Genomic DNA, 16,010 nt, shown 5'->3' with positions numbered 1-16,010 from the left:
CCGGAAAAGAAAAAAAAGAATCACTCTCTTAAATTGAGTTAATACTATTGAAAAGTGCTGATTAAGTATTTATACACTCTTACCAGTGAAAAATTAATTTGCACTTTAAGATAGATAGTAGAATCAGTAATGACTCCGCCTTTGAGGAGTTGGTAGTCTCCACTGTGAGAGACAAAGGAAAGAAATAGGTTGGCTTTGCTCTGAACAAGTCATTACTTGACAAGGGCTTTGTGAAGTGGATTGAGTATTGAGTGAGGAAGCCTCAGTGTGAAAGCCTCTGGGACACAGGGGCTATCTTTATTTATATTTAACCAGTACAGTTTTCCTTAACAGTTTACTTGTTAAATAAAGCTTTTGTCCTTTTAAGGTCGTAGAAGAGTTATTATGGTGAATTAAAATTATCATAGTATTCATACATATAGGTTCTCTTGTAAAGTATGTCATACCATTTTGCTTTATTTGGCTTAAAAATAGTTTTGCTAGATTAGAATCATGTGCATAAATAAGTTTCAGAATTTATCCAATGTTTTGAATCTCTTCTGGAGAACTGAAGTTTGCTGCAGCCTTGCTCATCACTTGAGATTTGACGGGGCAAACAGCTTTACATTTGCTTTCTCAGGAGGATGATAAGTTAATTATGTAATGAAACCTGAGCTCCATTCCTGCCAGAAGCTACTTGACTCTTATGCTAACCTTGATAGCAAATTATCCTAATCTGCAGGTCAGAATCTGTGGCTGAAATTTATATTTTAAAACAATAAACTTTTTAAGCTTTAAAATAAGAAGGTTGGAATCTGAGTCTTCATATATTGTATGAATAGCAATCATTTTTAAGGATTGGAATAGAGAAAAGTTTATTTTTTTATTTTCTTTTTTCTTTATTTTTTGGTTTCGGTCAGAAAAATTACAACCATTTGGAAATTAATACTTTGGTTAGTTTTGTGGGAATGTATATCCACAAACGACTGAACTACATTGTACTAGGTCATTCTATGTCTTTTGCTAAGGATAACTATATCCTTTTTTTTTTTTTTTTAAATGTGACTTTTGTAGATGTAAGTAGGCATTCTTTAAAGGCAAGTGTGATTCAGTGTACTTAAATTCTGGAAAAATAGTACAGGTAGATACCACCTAATGGTATGTATATGTGTGTGTGTTTAAACTAGACCATACCAGCGTCAGTGTCTATAGATATCTAGCAGTTATATGAACTTTATATAAGAAGAACTTTATATAATTTGAAGAACAAATATTCTGGAAAATAATTAATTTTGGCAGTAAAACTGGAGCACATACACAACAACTAGGTTTCTGGTTTTCTTTTAGAGTAGGTGACAGGCAAGGGGTGAGCATGGGAGAATGAAATTTAGTAATACTGGGAATATTTTGTCAACTATGTGGAGCTTTTATTCCTTTATTTTTTTCTCCCCACAGTATACCTTTCTCCCCAAAATGTTTATAGGTTGTCTGGTAGATAATTTGAAATAATAGAAAGCTAGCTAGTTTTGATTACCATTTCAGAAAACTTGGATTTTACAGAGGACTTGCCTGGTGTGCCTGAAAGTGTGAAGAAGCCTCCAAATAAACAAGGAGATAAATCAAAGGAAAATACCAGAAAGATTTTTAGTGGCCCCAAACGGGTAAGTAAAACATTAACAGTGATTTGTATTATTTAATGTTGGAGGGCTCAACTCTTAATTTTTTTTGGCTTTTTGCCATTTCTTGGGCGGCTCCTGCGGCATATTAGAGGTTCCCAGGCTAGGGGTCGAATTGGAGGCATAGCCACCAGCCTACTCCAGAGCCACAGCAGCATGGGATTCGAGCCACATCTGCAACCTGCACCACAGCTCATGGCAATGCCCGATCCTTAACCCACTGAGCAAGGCCAGGGATCGAACCCTCATGGTTCCTAGTCAGATTCATTAACCACTGAACCACGACAGGAACTCCCAACTCTTAATTTTTTTATTTAAAAATTACAACAAACATCATGACAACTAAATTTTGCCTTTCAAAGGATATATCTAAGTCTTTTTTTTTTTTTGGTCTTTTTGCTATTTCTTGGGCTGCTCCCGCAGCATATGGAGGTTCCCAGGCTAGGGGTTGAATTGGAGCTGTAGCCACCGGCCTACACCAGAGCCACAGCAACGCGGGATCCGAGCTACGTCTGCAACCTACACCATAGCTCATGGCAACGCCGGATCGTTAACCCACTGAGCAAGGGCAGGGACTGAACCCTCAACCTCATGGTTCCTAGTCGGATTCGTTAACCACTGTGCCACGACGGGAACTCCTATTTAAGTCATTTTTGAAAAACATTGTAACCATTTTTTGAAGTGTGGTAAAACATACATGATGTTTACTATATGCACCTGTACAATTCCATAACATTAAATAGATTCACAGTATTTGTAACTACCACCGTTATCAAAACCCAAAACTTTTCATCATCTCTAACAAAAACACTGTACCCATTAAACAATAACTTCATTCATTAAATAGTAACACTACCATTGACCTACCCAGCCCTTGGTAATTACTATTTTACTTTCTATATCTAAAACGTTCCTTATTCTAGATACCTCATATAAGTGTAATCAGAGTATTTGTCTTTCTGTGTCTGCCTTATTTCACTAAGCATTGTGTTCAAGATCCACCCCTGTTGTAGCATATGCCAAAGTGTTGTTCCTTTTTAGTGGCTGAATAATATTCCATTGTGTGTATATACCACATTTTGCTTATCCATTCATCTGTAGATGGACACCTGGGTTGTTATTTTGGTGATTTGAGTCCTTGGTTTCACTTGATTTGGATCCCTAGGTTAACTGTGAAACTGTTTTCCACTTCATACCATTTTTATATTCTCGTCAGCAGTGCATAAGGGTTTCAATTTTCCACATCTTCACCAACTCTTGTTATTTTCTGAGTTTTCTTTTGTTTTTTTTGGATAATACTTGTCCTAATGTGTGTGAAATGGTATCTTATTGTGGTTTGATTTGCATTTTCCTAACTAGTGATGTTGAGCATCTTTTTATGTACCTACTAGATGTTTGTATATCTTCTTTTTTTCAGTTTTGTTGTAGTTAATTTACAAGGTTGTGATAACGTTTACTGTTAAACAAAGTGACTCAGTCATACATATACACATACCCATTTTCTCTCAGAGTCTTTTCCCACATAGCTCATCACAGAATACTGGATAGAGTTCTCTGTGCTATACAGAAGGTCCCTGTTGGCCAATTGTTCTATATACCTCAGTGTGCACGTGCCAGTACCATGGTCCCCTTTGATAACCTAAGTTTTTCAAAGTCTGTGATGCAAAAAAGTATCTGTATCCTTTTTTTTTTTTTTTAGGATTTCACGTATAGGTGATATCATATGATGTTTGTCCTTCACTGTTTGACTAACTTCACTTAGTATGATAATTTCTAGGTCCATCCATGTTACTACAGATGGCATTATTTCATTGTATTTTTATGGTCAAGTAATACCTCATTGTATATGGAGTTCCCATTGTGGCGCAGCAGAAACAAATCCAACTAGTAACCATGGGTTACCAAGTTTCGGGTTCAATCCGTGGCCTCACTCAGTGGGTTAAGGATCTGATGTTGCTGTGAGTTGTGGTGTAGGTTGCAGATGCGGCTCTGATCTTGTGTTGCTGTAGCTGTGGCATAGGCTGGCAGCTGTAGCTCTGATTTGACCCCTAGCCTGGGAAGCTCCATTATGCCTCGAGTGTAGTCCTAAAAGGCAAAAGAAAAAAAAATTCATTGTGTATGTGTATTACATCTTCTTTATTCATTCCTCTGTTGATGACATTTAGGTTGCTTCCATGTCTTAGCTAATGTAAATAGTGCTGCAGTGAACTTTAGGATGCATGTATATTTTTGAATTATGGTTTTCTCTGGATAGATGCCCAGGAGTGGAATTGCTGGATTATATGGTAGTTCTCTTTTTAGTTTTTTGAAGAAGCTGTGTACTGTTTTCCATAGTGGTTGCACCTCTGTACATTCCCACCAACGGTGTAAGAGGGTTTCCTTTTCTGCATACCCTCTCCAGCATTATTTGTAGACTTTTTCATGATGGCCATTCTGGCTGGTATAAGGTGGTACCTCATAATAGTTTTAATTTGCATCTCTCTAATGATTAGTGATGTTGAGCATCTTTTTTTTTTTTTTTTTTGGTCTTTTTTGTCTTTTGTCTTTTGTTGTTGTTGCTATTTCTTGAGCTGCTCCCGCGGCATATGGAGGTTCCCAGGCCAGGGGTTGAATCGGAGCTGTAGCCACCGGCCTACACCAGAGCCACAGCAACACGGGATCCGAGCCGCGTCTGCAACCTACACCACAGCTCACGGCAACGCCGGATCGTTAACCCACTGAGCAAGGGCAGGGACCGAACCCGCAACCTCATGGTTCCTAGTTGGATTCGTTAACCACTGCGCCACAACGGGAACTCCTTGAGCATCTTTTCATGTGTTTTTTCGCCATCTGTATGTCTTTGGAGAAGTTTATTTAGATCTTCTGTCCATTTTTTTGATTGGGTTGTTTTTTGGTATTGAGCTGCATGAGGTGTTCTTTATTTTTTGAAGATTAATCCCTTGTCAGTTGCTTCATTTGCAAATATTTTCTCCTATTCTGTGGGTTGTCTTTTTGTTTTGTTTTATGGTTTCCTTTGCTGTGCAAAAACTTAAGTTTAGTTAGGTCTCATTTGTTTTTGTTTTTATTATCATTAGGTGGTGGATTGCAGAAGATATTGCTGCAATTTATATCAGAGAGTGTTAAGCCTGTGTTTTCCTCTAAGAGTTTATAGTATCTGGTATTACGTTTAGATCTTTAATCCATTTTGAGTTTATTTTTGTGTATGATGTTAGAGAAAGTTCTGATTTCATTCTTTTGCATGCAGGCTGTCCAGTTTTCTAGCACCACTTATTGAAGATAATGTCTTTTTGATATTGTAAATTCTTGCCTCCTTTGTCATAGATTAATTGATCTTAAGTGCTTGAGTTTATTTCTGGGCTTTGTATCATGTTCCATTGATCTATATTTCTGTTCTTGTGTCTGTACTGTATTGTTTTGATGACTCTAGCTTTGTAGTGTAGTCTGAAGTCAGGGAGCCCGATTCCTTCAGCTCCATTTTTCATTTCCAGGATTGGTTTGGCTTTTCAGGGTCTTTTGTGTTTCCATACAAATTAAAAATTTTTTTTATCGCGTTTTGTGAAAAATGACATTGGTAATTTTATAGGGATTGCATTGACTCTATGAACTGCCTTGGGTAGTATACTCATTTTGACAATACTGATTCTTCCAGTCCAAGAGCATGGTATGTCTTTCCATCTGTTTATATCATCTTTGATTTCTTTCATCAACGTGTTACAGTTTTCTGAGTCCTGGTTTTTAGTCTCTTTTCCTAGATATTTTATTTTTGATGCAGTGGTAAATGGGATTGTTTCCCTAATTTCTCTAATTTTTCATTGTTAGTATATAGAAATGCAGTTGATTTCTGTGTATTAATTTTGTATCCAAATTCATTGATGAGCTGTAACAGTTTTCTGGTAGCATATTTAGGATTTTCTAGGTGGGGTACCATGTTATCTGCAAACAGTGATAGTTTTACTTTTTTCTTTCCAATTTGGATTCCTTTTCTTTCCTTTTTTTTGATTGCTGTGGCTAGGACTTCCAAAACTATGTTGAATAGAAGTGGTGAGAGCAGGAATTCTTTCAGCTTTTCAATGTTGAGAATGATGTTAGCTGTGGTTTTGTCATATATGGCTTTTATTATGTTGAGGTAGTTTCCCTCTGTGCCCACTTTCTGAGGGATTTTTATCAGAAATGCATGTTGGAGTTTGTCAAAAGCTTTTTCTGCATCTATTGAGGATCATGTAGTTTTTATTCTTCAGTTTGTTAATATGGTGTACCACACTGATTGATATGCAGATATTGAAAAATCCTTGCATCCCTGGGATAAATCCACTTGATCATGGTGTATGATCCTTTTAATGTATTTCTAGGTTTGGTTTGCTTGTATCTTGTTGAGGATTTTTGCATCTATGTTCATGAGTGATATTGGCCTGTAATTCTCTTTTTTTGTGGTATCTTTGTCTGGTTTTGGTATCAGGGTGATGGTGGCTTCATAGAATGAGTTTGGGGTGTTCTTCCCTCTGCAGTTTTTTTTTTTTGGGAGTGGTTTTAAAGATACGTGTTAACTTTTCTCTAATTTTTTTTTTTTCTCTTTTAGGTCTGCACCTGAGGCATATTGAAGTTCCCAGGCCTAGGGGTCGAACTGGAGCTGTAGCTGCTGGCATGCAACAGCCAAAGCAATGTGGGATCTGAGCCATGTCTCCAACCTGCACCAGAGCTTGTGGCAATGCTGGATCCTAAATCTACTGAGCAAGGCCAGGGGTCGAACTTGCATCCTCATGGATACTAGTTGAGTTCGAAATCACTGAGCCACAATGGGAATTCCTCTAAATTTTTGATAGGATTCACCTGTGAAACCATCTGGTTCTGGACTTTAGTTTGTTAGAAGTTGTTTGTTTTTTTGTTTGTTTTTGTCTTTTTGTCTTTTCTAGGGCTGTACCTGCAGCTTATGGAAGTTCCCAGGCTAGGGGTCTAATTGGAGCTGTAGCTGCCGGCCAATGCCAGAGCCACAGCAACATGGGATCCGAGCTGTGTCTGCGACCTACACCACAGCTCAGGGCAACCCTGGATCCTTAACCCACTGAGTGAGGCCAGGGATCGAACCCGTAACCTGCTAGTCGGATTCGTTAACCACTGAGCCACAATAGGAACTCCTGTTAGAAGTTTTTAAATTTTTAATTTCAGATTTGTGATTGGTCCATTTATCGTTTCTATTTCTTCCTGGTTTAGTCATGAAAGATTGTACCTTTCTAAGAATTTGGACATTTGTATATCTTTTTTGCAGAAATGTCTGTTCATTGTCCATTTTCGAATTGAGTTGTTTGGCTTTTTAATGTTTAGTTTTAGGAGTTCTTAATATATTCTAGATATTAATGCTTTATTAGATATATAATCTGCACATAGATTCTCCTATTCTTTCTTTGAGTTGTCTCTTTACTTTGCTAATATGCTTTAATTTCAGCAAAGTCCAGTTTATCTAGGTTTTCCTTTTGTTACCTGTGCTTCTGGTGTCATATCCAAGAAATCATTGTCAAATTGGATGTCATATAGGTTTTCCTCTGTATTTTCTACTAAATTTTATAGTTTTAGGTTTTACATTCAGATCATCCATTTTGAGTTGATTTTTATATATAGTGTAAAGGGTCTGGCTTCATTCTTATGGATTGTATAAGTCATTTTAATATGGTCCAGCATAGGTGTTGAGAATATTTTACTTGACCTTATCTTTTTTATTTGTCTTCTTAGGGCTGCACCCACAATATACGGAGGTTCCCAGGCTAGGGGTTGAATTGGAGCTACAGCTACTGGCCCTACACCACAGCTGCAACAACATCAGATCCGAGCTGCGTCTTCGACCTTCATCATAGCTCATGGCAACGCAGGATCCTTAATCCACTGAGCGAGGCCAGGGATCAAACCCACAACCTCATCGCTTCTAGTCGGATTCATTTCCAATGCGCCACAATGGGAACTCCTCTGTTAGTTTTGTCACTGAAAATTGCAGTTAGAAACTGTTGACTTTTTGAGTAGATAGACGTACTTTTAAGCAACTAAAGAATGAGTGTGTGTTTTATGGCCTTGTTTTATTTTTTTTCTTTTACCTCTGTGAAGAGCCAGTTGGGAATCTTTTCAAAATGATTGCGTTTTACTTTTGAACCCCCTTGGTGCCCACTCCCTAACCACAAAAGAAAGTGCTTAACGCTGAATTCAGGAGAGTTAACTTGCTCTGGAACGAGGAGCCAGGGTAGTGTTGTGTAATGTCTATAGCCCTTAGTGCTTAGATGAGGCTTTGATTATTGTATGGCATGTGTTGATTTCTACTGTAACAGTTACCAAATTTTTTGGTCTTAGGACTACTTTACAGTCTTAAAAAATTTATTGAGAATCCCAAAGAGCTTTTGATTATATGTTATATTTATCAATATTTATCTACCTAGATTGATTCCCCTTTGAAAAAAAATTTGTCATGGAGTTCCCTTCGTGGCTCAGTGGTTATCGAACCCAACTAGGATCCATGAGAATGCAGGTTCAATCCCTGGCCTCGCTCAGTGGGTTAAGGATCCGACATTGCTGTGAGCTGCGGTATAGTTCGAAGACACGCCTTGGATCCCAAGTTGCTGTGGCTCTGGCGTAGGCCAACAGCTGTAGCTCTAATTCGACCCCAAGCCTGGGAACTTCCGTATGCCGCAGGTGCAGCCCTAAAAAGCAAAAAAAAAAAAAAAGTTGTAATTACACACAGTCTTTTTTCTCCCCTCCTCCCCTATATGTGTGTGTATTATGTTACATCTTCTCTGTCATATTTAAAAGTAAGATGTTGAGTTGTAGATAGAATGCTTTTCTTAAGTAAAAAGATAGTCTCATACCTAACTATGGTTATGATTATAATACCTAAGAAAATTAGTAATTCTTTGGTGTAACCTGATGTCTAGTCCATATTCAGTTTTCCTCGGTTGTCTCCAAATTGTCTTTTAGCTATTTTCCCCAAAACTATAACCATTTACGTGTTATGTCTCAAGCCCAGAGTTAGTTTATTTATTTATTTATTTATTTATTTATTTATTTTGGCTGCACCCAGGGCATATGGAAATTCTAGGGCCAGGGATGGAACTGTGCCACAGTCGAGACCTACAACAAAGCTGGATCCTTAACCTGCTGTGCCACCCAGGAACTTCCTACTTATTATGTCTGTTTAATCTTGTACAGTCCTCTCATCTTTTTAAAATTCTTCATGGCACTGATTTAATTTCTTTAAGAGCCCAGGATATTTGTCTTGTAGAATGTTTCACATTCAGAATTTATCTGATTGTTTCCTGTTGATGTAAGTTGTTACTCCACTATATTGAAGTAATAGGATGTCATAAAACACTGGAAGCTAAGTCTACACGTTTGATTAGGCTCAAGTTGAACATAATTTGGCAAGAATTCCTCAAAGTAATGTTGTGTATATTGTGGCACGTCAGAAGCTGTGTAATACCTGGTTATTCCACTTAGTATTCTTTGACCACCTATTGAAGATAATGGTCACTGGATCGCTCCAAAAATCATGTTTTTCCTTTTTTAATTTAATTAGTAAGCTTCTGGGTGTTACTTTGACACCAGGTGAATATTCTGTTCCCCATTATGGTTTTATGCCATTATTTTAGCATCCATTGTTTGTTTTTAAATTTTTTAAAATTAAAGTATGGTTGATTTACAGTGTTGTGTCAGTTTTTGCTCTACAGCAAAGTGACCCAGTTATATGTACATTCTTTTTCTCTTATTATCTTCCATCATGTTCTATCATTAAAGATTGGATATAGTTCCTTTTGCTATGCAGTAGGATCCACTGTTGATCTTTGCCTGCATCACTTATTATGCTGATAGCTACAGAACAGTGAGTTTTCTAATTGTTGTTTATTCTACATTTAATAATTAGGATTTTGTAAATAGAAGTTTTCTTTCTCATCATCCCTACCCCCTCCCTATTACTATCACTGTAGACTCAACTGTTATTTATTAAATGTATTTGTAATAGATTTGGCTAGAATGAGCCATTTCGAGCCTTTTTTTATGTCCTTCTTATGTAATCCCTTCATCTTTGAGCACTTATTTTACTTTTTGTACAACAGATGACCCACATTCATCTTGTACTTTCAATCATGGAATCATTCATTTATCTAAGGATCTTTAGTTCATTTTGTGGGGAGTAGTAATTAGAAACCCAGATCTGAGTGCTGGGTGTTTTCATTGCTTCTAGACTCTTTCACTGGACAGAGAGCTATGAAACATGTTGAAAAATAAACTGAGTTCATATGGATAGTTTCATTTCAAATTTAACATATCAGAAGTTTGTATTTAGCTTTCTTGCTTTATTCTACAGCATATATTACTTTTTAAATTACAATACCAGTATCTTTGTTTTTTTGTTTTTTTTTTTTTTTTTGTCTTTTGTCTTTTTTGTTGTTGTTGTTATTGTTGCTATTTCTTGGGCCGCTCCCGCGGCATATGGAGGTTCCCAGGCTAGGGGTCTAATTGGAGCTGTAGCCACCGGCCTACGCCAGAGCCACAGCAACGCGGGATCCAAGCCGCGTCTGCAACCTACACCACAGCTCACAGCAACGCCGGATCGTTAACCCACTGAGCAAGGGCAGGGACCGAACCCGCAACCTCATGGTTCCTAGTCGGATTCGTTAACCACTGCGCCACGACGGAAACTCCTACAATACCAGTATCTTTGAATAGTAAATACACTGAGTGAGATTTAAGGGTTTTTTTTTTTCCCCAGGGCTGCACCTGTGACATATGGAAGTTCCAGGCTAGGGGTTGAATTGTAGCTACAGCTGCCGGCCAATGCGACAACCACAGCAACTTGGGATCCGAGCCCCGTCTACAACCTAAACCACGCCTCGTGGCAATGCTGGATCCCTGACCCCCTGAACAAGAGCAGGGATCGAACCCACATCCTCATGGGTACTAGTCAAATTTGTTTGTGCTGCCCCACAACAAGAACTCAAAGAATTCTTAACAGTTCTTTTTGTCTTTAAATTATTTTACTAATGATGTTTTGAAATAATATATATATTACTATTATTTTTAGGCCTGTATTTGCGGCATATGAAAGTTCCTAGGCTAGGGGTGGAACTGGAGCTACAGCTGCTGGCCTGTGCCACAGCCACAGCCACTCGGGATCCAAGTTGTGTCTGTGACCTATACCACAGCTCACGACAATACCAGATCCTTAACTCAATAAGCTAGGCCAGGGATGGGACCCGCATCCTCATGGATACTGGTCGGGTTCATTACCACTGAGCCACAGCAGGAACTCCTTGAAATAATTTTTATTTTGCACATGTTAATTCAGTATTCATTTGTACTTGTGATCACTTTTTAAACTTAGTTTTAAATTTAATATTGAATTTATTTCTTTGTTACCAACATGGCTTAGAAGGCAGCAGTGTACATGTACTTGACCTGATTATGAAGGAATCTTTCTGGCCTAAAGTAAATCAGGTCATGCAACCAAGTAGACAGAAGACCTATTTACTGTTGTCAGAGGAAAATTAAGAGAATTATTTATTAATTATGAAACCAAAAGAGTTGTGAGATTGGACTCATTTGAAAGATGTAATATAGGTAAAGCTCTGCCTTAAAACAATAGTCCTGAAGAGGCTTCAATAAATGTTTTAATTTTCTTTTTAATCTCCTGTTAAAAGGTTTGCCAAAATCCTTTTTAAGAGAAATTATGTCAGAATTCTTTCACTTAGATATTACTACTGCTTTGGTGGATTAGTAAGCTTCAAAAATGAGACTTTGATCCTGAGTGTTATAGTACTTTAATAAAAAGTAATAAAAAATGTTTTAGATCCTGTGGAGTTATATATCCTTATGAAAATATCTAGGTAAAGAATTTAGAAGCCTACTTCAGGAAGAGAGCAACAAGAAATTAAGCAGTATAAAAATCCCTAGCTCTTAGAAGAAATAGGTCATCCATTTGTCTTTAAGACAGCTAAAAGACTACTTAAGAGTTGTTGAAAAAGGGAGCAGACCATTGAGAAACAAATATCAGTGATTTTACCTGAGTTTTGATGGGTGTAAAGGAATAGAGGAAATAAATGAGATCAAAGTTTTAAGCACTTATAAATTAATACAGTGGAAAGAATAGATGTTTCATATATATAAGAAATTAGGATTCATGTTTTCTATGTAAAGATGAGATAAGCTCAATTCTCCAAGGAGTTTTTAATGTAGGTTATCCCCCAAATCTCTAGAGAGAAAGGAAAGGGGGGTGGTCACTAGGTAGGTGGGTGTAGGAAATGTTCTCAGTGGTTGTTCCATTTTTCTGTTATAATAGAAATACCCTCCTCTAGTGGATAGGTCACTGGGAGTGTCTGAGTCTTCTCTAATCATTAAAAGCACCAATGACCTCATTTTTGTGTGGTATAGTGGTGGCCCATGTCTTGTAGTGGCAAATTTTCCTCTATCAGGGTTTCTTAGCCTTAACACAGATGTTGTGGTTTGAATGAATCTTTGTTGTGGAGGGTAGTCCTGTACACTGGAGAATATTTAGCAACATCTCTGGCCTTACCCACCAGATGCTAGTCCTCTCTGCCCCTCTTCACACCCCCCTTTCAACCAAGAAATCTCTTGGACATTACTAAATGTTCTGTGGGGGTCAAAATGATCCATGTTTCTCCCCCCTCCCCAGGTTTTGTGTGTGTATGTGTGACCTGACAGTAAGTTACAGACTTGATGCTGATTACTCCTAAATACCTTGGTTTGTACTTTTAGAAACAAGAATGCTCTACTATATAGCTATAGTATACCCATCAAAACCAGGAAACTAATAATAATATTGGTACAATAATTCAGTCCCATTCCATTTTACCTGTTGTTTCAATAATGGTCTTTATATGGCAAAACAGATACTACCCCCCCACCCCCCCCACCCCACCCCCGCCTCAGTCTTCTGGACAAAGAGCCCATGATCCAACTCAGAATCACAGGTTATATTTAGTTGTCGCAAGTCTCCATCCGCCCTCCTTCACTCTGGAACATCTGTGTCTTTCCTAGTCGATCCATGTGTTTAATATTTTTGAGGAATTAAGTTATTTGCGGAATGTCTCAATATGTGCTCATCTGATGTTTTCTCACCATTGGATTTAGGTTATGTGTATTTGGTGGCAATACCTCAGAAGAGATGAATGTTCTCACTGTATCTTATAAGGTGGCATACAGTGTCAGTTTGTACCGTTACTATTGATGTAAAGTATCCCTTGGGGTCTATCAGGTTCCTCAGCTTTCCTTATCAAACTTTTACCCATTAGCTTTAGAATTGATTTTTGCCTAAATTGATCTTTACTGTGATAGTTGTTGAATTTTTTTTCTAATTACATCATTCCCCCTGTAGTTAGTAGTTGGCCTTCTACTGTAGGTTTCCTCCCTTTCATGTATATAAGAATATGTACAGGAGTTCATGTTGTGGCTCAGTGGTTAATGAATCTGACTAGGAACCATGAGGTTGTGGGTTTGATCCTTGGCCTTGCTCGGTGGGCTAAGGATCCGGCGTTGCTGTGAGCTGTGGTGTAGGTTGCAGACTCGGCTTGAACCCTGCATTGCTATGGCTCTGGCGTAGACCGACAGCTACAGCTCCGATTAGCCTCCTAGCCTGGGAACCTCCATATGCTGTGGGAGCGGCCCTAGAAAAGGCAAAAAGACAAAAAAAAAAAAAAAAGAATATATGTAAATATGTATGTATGTATGTATTCATTATACACTGTATATAATATATTCAATTATATATATTTCTTTGTCAGTATGAACATGGATTTCTGTTTTATTCATTCATTTGTTACTATCATTTCAATTCTCAAGATATTCTTAGATTTGGCCCGTAGGTGTTTTTTTCAAACTGGCTTTTTTCCTTTACCTTTTTCTTTTTCTGCTGCATCTACAGTATAGGAAAGTTCCTGGGCCAGGTATCAAATTTAAGCTGGAGCTGCAGCCTGTGCCACAGCTGCAGCAATGCCAGATCCTTAACCCGCTGTGCTGGGCTGGGGATCAAACCAGTGCCTCCATAGCGGTGAGCTGGATTATTAACCCACTGCACCACAGCTTGAATTCCTCAAATTGGCTTCTAACATGTTCTACAATTTCTCTTTCTGTACTAATGACACACTAAGATGGTCATACATTCCCAGACTTGGAAATCAGCCATTTTGCCAAGGATCCCTGTTTTCTTTTAGTGGAGAATGATCTTTTTTTTTTAAAGATTTTTTTTTTTGGTCTTTTTGCTATTTCTTGGGTTGCTCCAGCGGCATACGGAGGTTCCTAGGCTAGGGGTCGAATTGGAGCTGTAGCCGCCGGCCTATGCCAGAGCCACAGCAACGCAGGATCCGAGCCGCATCTGCAACCTACACCACAGCTCACAGCAACGCCGGATTGTTAACCCACTGAGCAAGGGCAGGGATCGAACCTGCACTCTCATGGTTCCTAGTCGGATTCGTTAACCACTGCGCCACGACGGGAACTCCGAGAATGATCTTTAGAAATAAAATCTAGTTACTAGATATGGTCTTTTTTCTGGGGTATCATTGCTTCTAGGCCTTGTTTGAGTCAACAAAGCAAAGAAGCTTGAATATGTGCATTCTCTCTTTTTTACATGTACACAACACACGTTTATTTCATATATATGTATATTTAGAGCCATGAGTTCACACTGATAGCTCTAATTCTAGTTCAACATCACAGGTTTTACTCTAGCCTTCTTGCTTTCCACATTTTACTTCTCTTTGCCAGTGATTAGCTTGGTTCCCATTACCCTAAATACATTTACGTATTTGCTCAGTCCTCATGTCTGTAGCCAGTTTCCTGACCACATAGGCCATCTCCTCAGCTTTCATGCCACTAGCTAAGAGGTCCCTCTTCCCTCTCCCTCCTGACCCGTGTTAGAAAACCTTAACTTTTTAAGCTTGCTGGCATTGAGAATTTTCCCTAACACCTCACCAGGGATATAGAGAAGGGTTGTTCATAACAAGATTAAGGGCTGGCTGGATGAACACATGTGGCAGAAATAAGATGAGAGTAAAGAAAAGTTTCTGGTAAGGATATATTTGAAATGTTTATTCAAAAAAGTTGTCACTTGCAAGGTAGAAAAGTAAAGATAAGGTTTGAGGGATTAGGATGAAACATCTGTTTTTAAGTACTTACTGCTTCTGTGCATGGTTTTATCGATCGTTTACTAATATTAGTACCTTTTTTTTTATCCTGTTTCTAGTCATTGGCTATAGTTTCTCTGAATTCCATTATTTCTGGTTATCATATATGTGCTAATAAACCTAGGTCATTTCTTCTGCCTGCCCTGCTTTTTGTATGAGTTCCAATTTTCCACTTAGCTGCTGCCTATTTTGCTCACTTCCTAAGGGAATTATCTGTATAATCATCCCAACTAACCTTCAGTGCTTGGAGGGTTATATTTTACCTTGGGTTTTGGTTGTCATATTGTGCTGGTTAAGACTGCTACTGGGTCATTGATGAAACTAACTATGTCGATCTCAGCTTGAATTCTCAAATATTTATACCTTCACTTTCATCATTTCCCTATGGTTTAATGCTGGGCCCATCTGGTCCTGTCTTTTGTTTGACTCTCAAAGGAACATTTTGAACTTCATTTTTTTCTTCCCTTCTGTCATTCAGTATGACACAGGGTAGTGGATTTCTGGGTAATTAATTGGATTAAAATTTGGTTATCAGTATAAATCATGGTTATATATTTAGCTTTATTAAAGTTGTGTAAAGCTGCAGTTTTAAAGTTGTGTAGTTTTTATAGTTATAAACTCATTTTTAAAAATAAAACAAGGTTATATAGATTGTCAACTTAAAAACAGAATTGTATAATTGAGATTTTAAAAGGACAGGTGTTCCACCTCTCACCCAAGAACAGATGCTCCTTCTCAGTAACCTTCTCTAGCAGTTAGAATTCACTCTCATGAAGTAGCTTATTTTTCTGTCAAATTGTTTTACCCATGGTTACCTTTGTTCTGTGTCTGGGGATTCATTGACTGTCCTGGGATCTGGTCATCAATATAGCAGTATGAGATTCATTATATTTTCATGGACTAGAAACCTGGAACATAGATAAATGTGAAGCCTGGGCGGGGGGGGGAATCATTGGCCCATGGATGAGGGATGCTGGCCAAAGTGAAGAAGTAAAAAGCCACTGCTAGCCATAGCTCCCAAGTTAGTGATCCAAAGAGTTGTTGAAGTTGAGTGTGTTTTGGCTGAGCCTGGACATAGAGGAGGGTCAGTTTTAGTTGGCTTTTCCCTGTCATTGTTTTTATTTAACACATACTAGGTGCATTTCTCGGTGCTAGGTGCTGGGGGTATAAAAAGAAGTAAGAT

The 16,010-nt window shown here is 38.2% G+C and overlaps 1 protein-coding gene across 4 annotated transcripts in view; it reads left to right on the top strand.

Annotated features, from left to right (window-relative positions):
• The window catches only part of WAPL (WAPL cohesin release factor), a 101,168-nt gene that overhangs the window by 29,605 nt on the left and 55,553 nt on the right, over positions 1 to 16,010 (top strand). For 3 of the 4 annotated variants that reach the window (XR_014827456.1, XR_014827457.1, XM_013990453.3), the window contains exon 4: positions 1,522 to 1,640. Coding sequence is in view for 2 of the 4 variants with exons in the window: in XM_013990453.3 (XP_013845907.2) it covers positions 1,522 to 1,640 (119 nt within the window). In the remaining 2 variants the exon portion in view is untranslated. The remainder of the gene's footprint in view (positions 1 to 1,521; positions 1,641 to 16,010) is intronic. The other variant, XM_021073751.2, reaches the window with a different exon arrangement.

Source organism: Sus scrofa, chromosome 14, assembly GCF_054392235.1.
Source record: "Sus scrofa isolate SSC_HxYL_T2T_F1_AM1 chromosome 14, Sscrofa_HxYL_maternal_Yorkshire_Landrace_v2.0, whole genome shotgun sequence".
NCBI classification, from domain to species: domain Eukaryota; kingdom Metazoa; phylum Chordata; class Mammalia; order Artiodactyla; family Suidae; genus Sus; species Sus scrofa.
The sequence above is the reverse complement of the archived record's forward strand: the minus strand, read 5'-3'. Positions and strand labels throughout refer to the sequence as shown.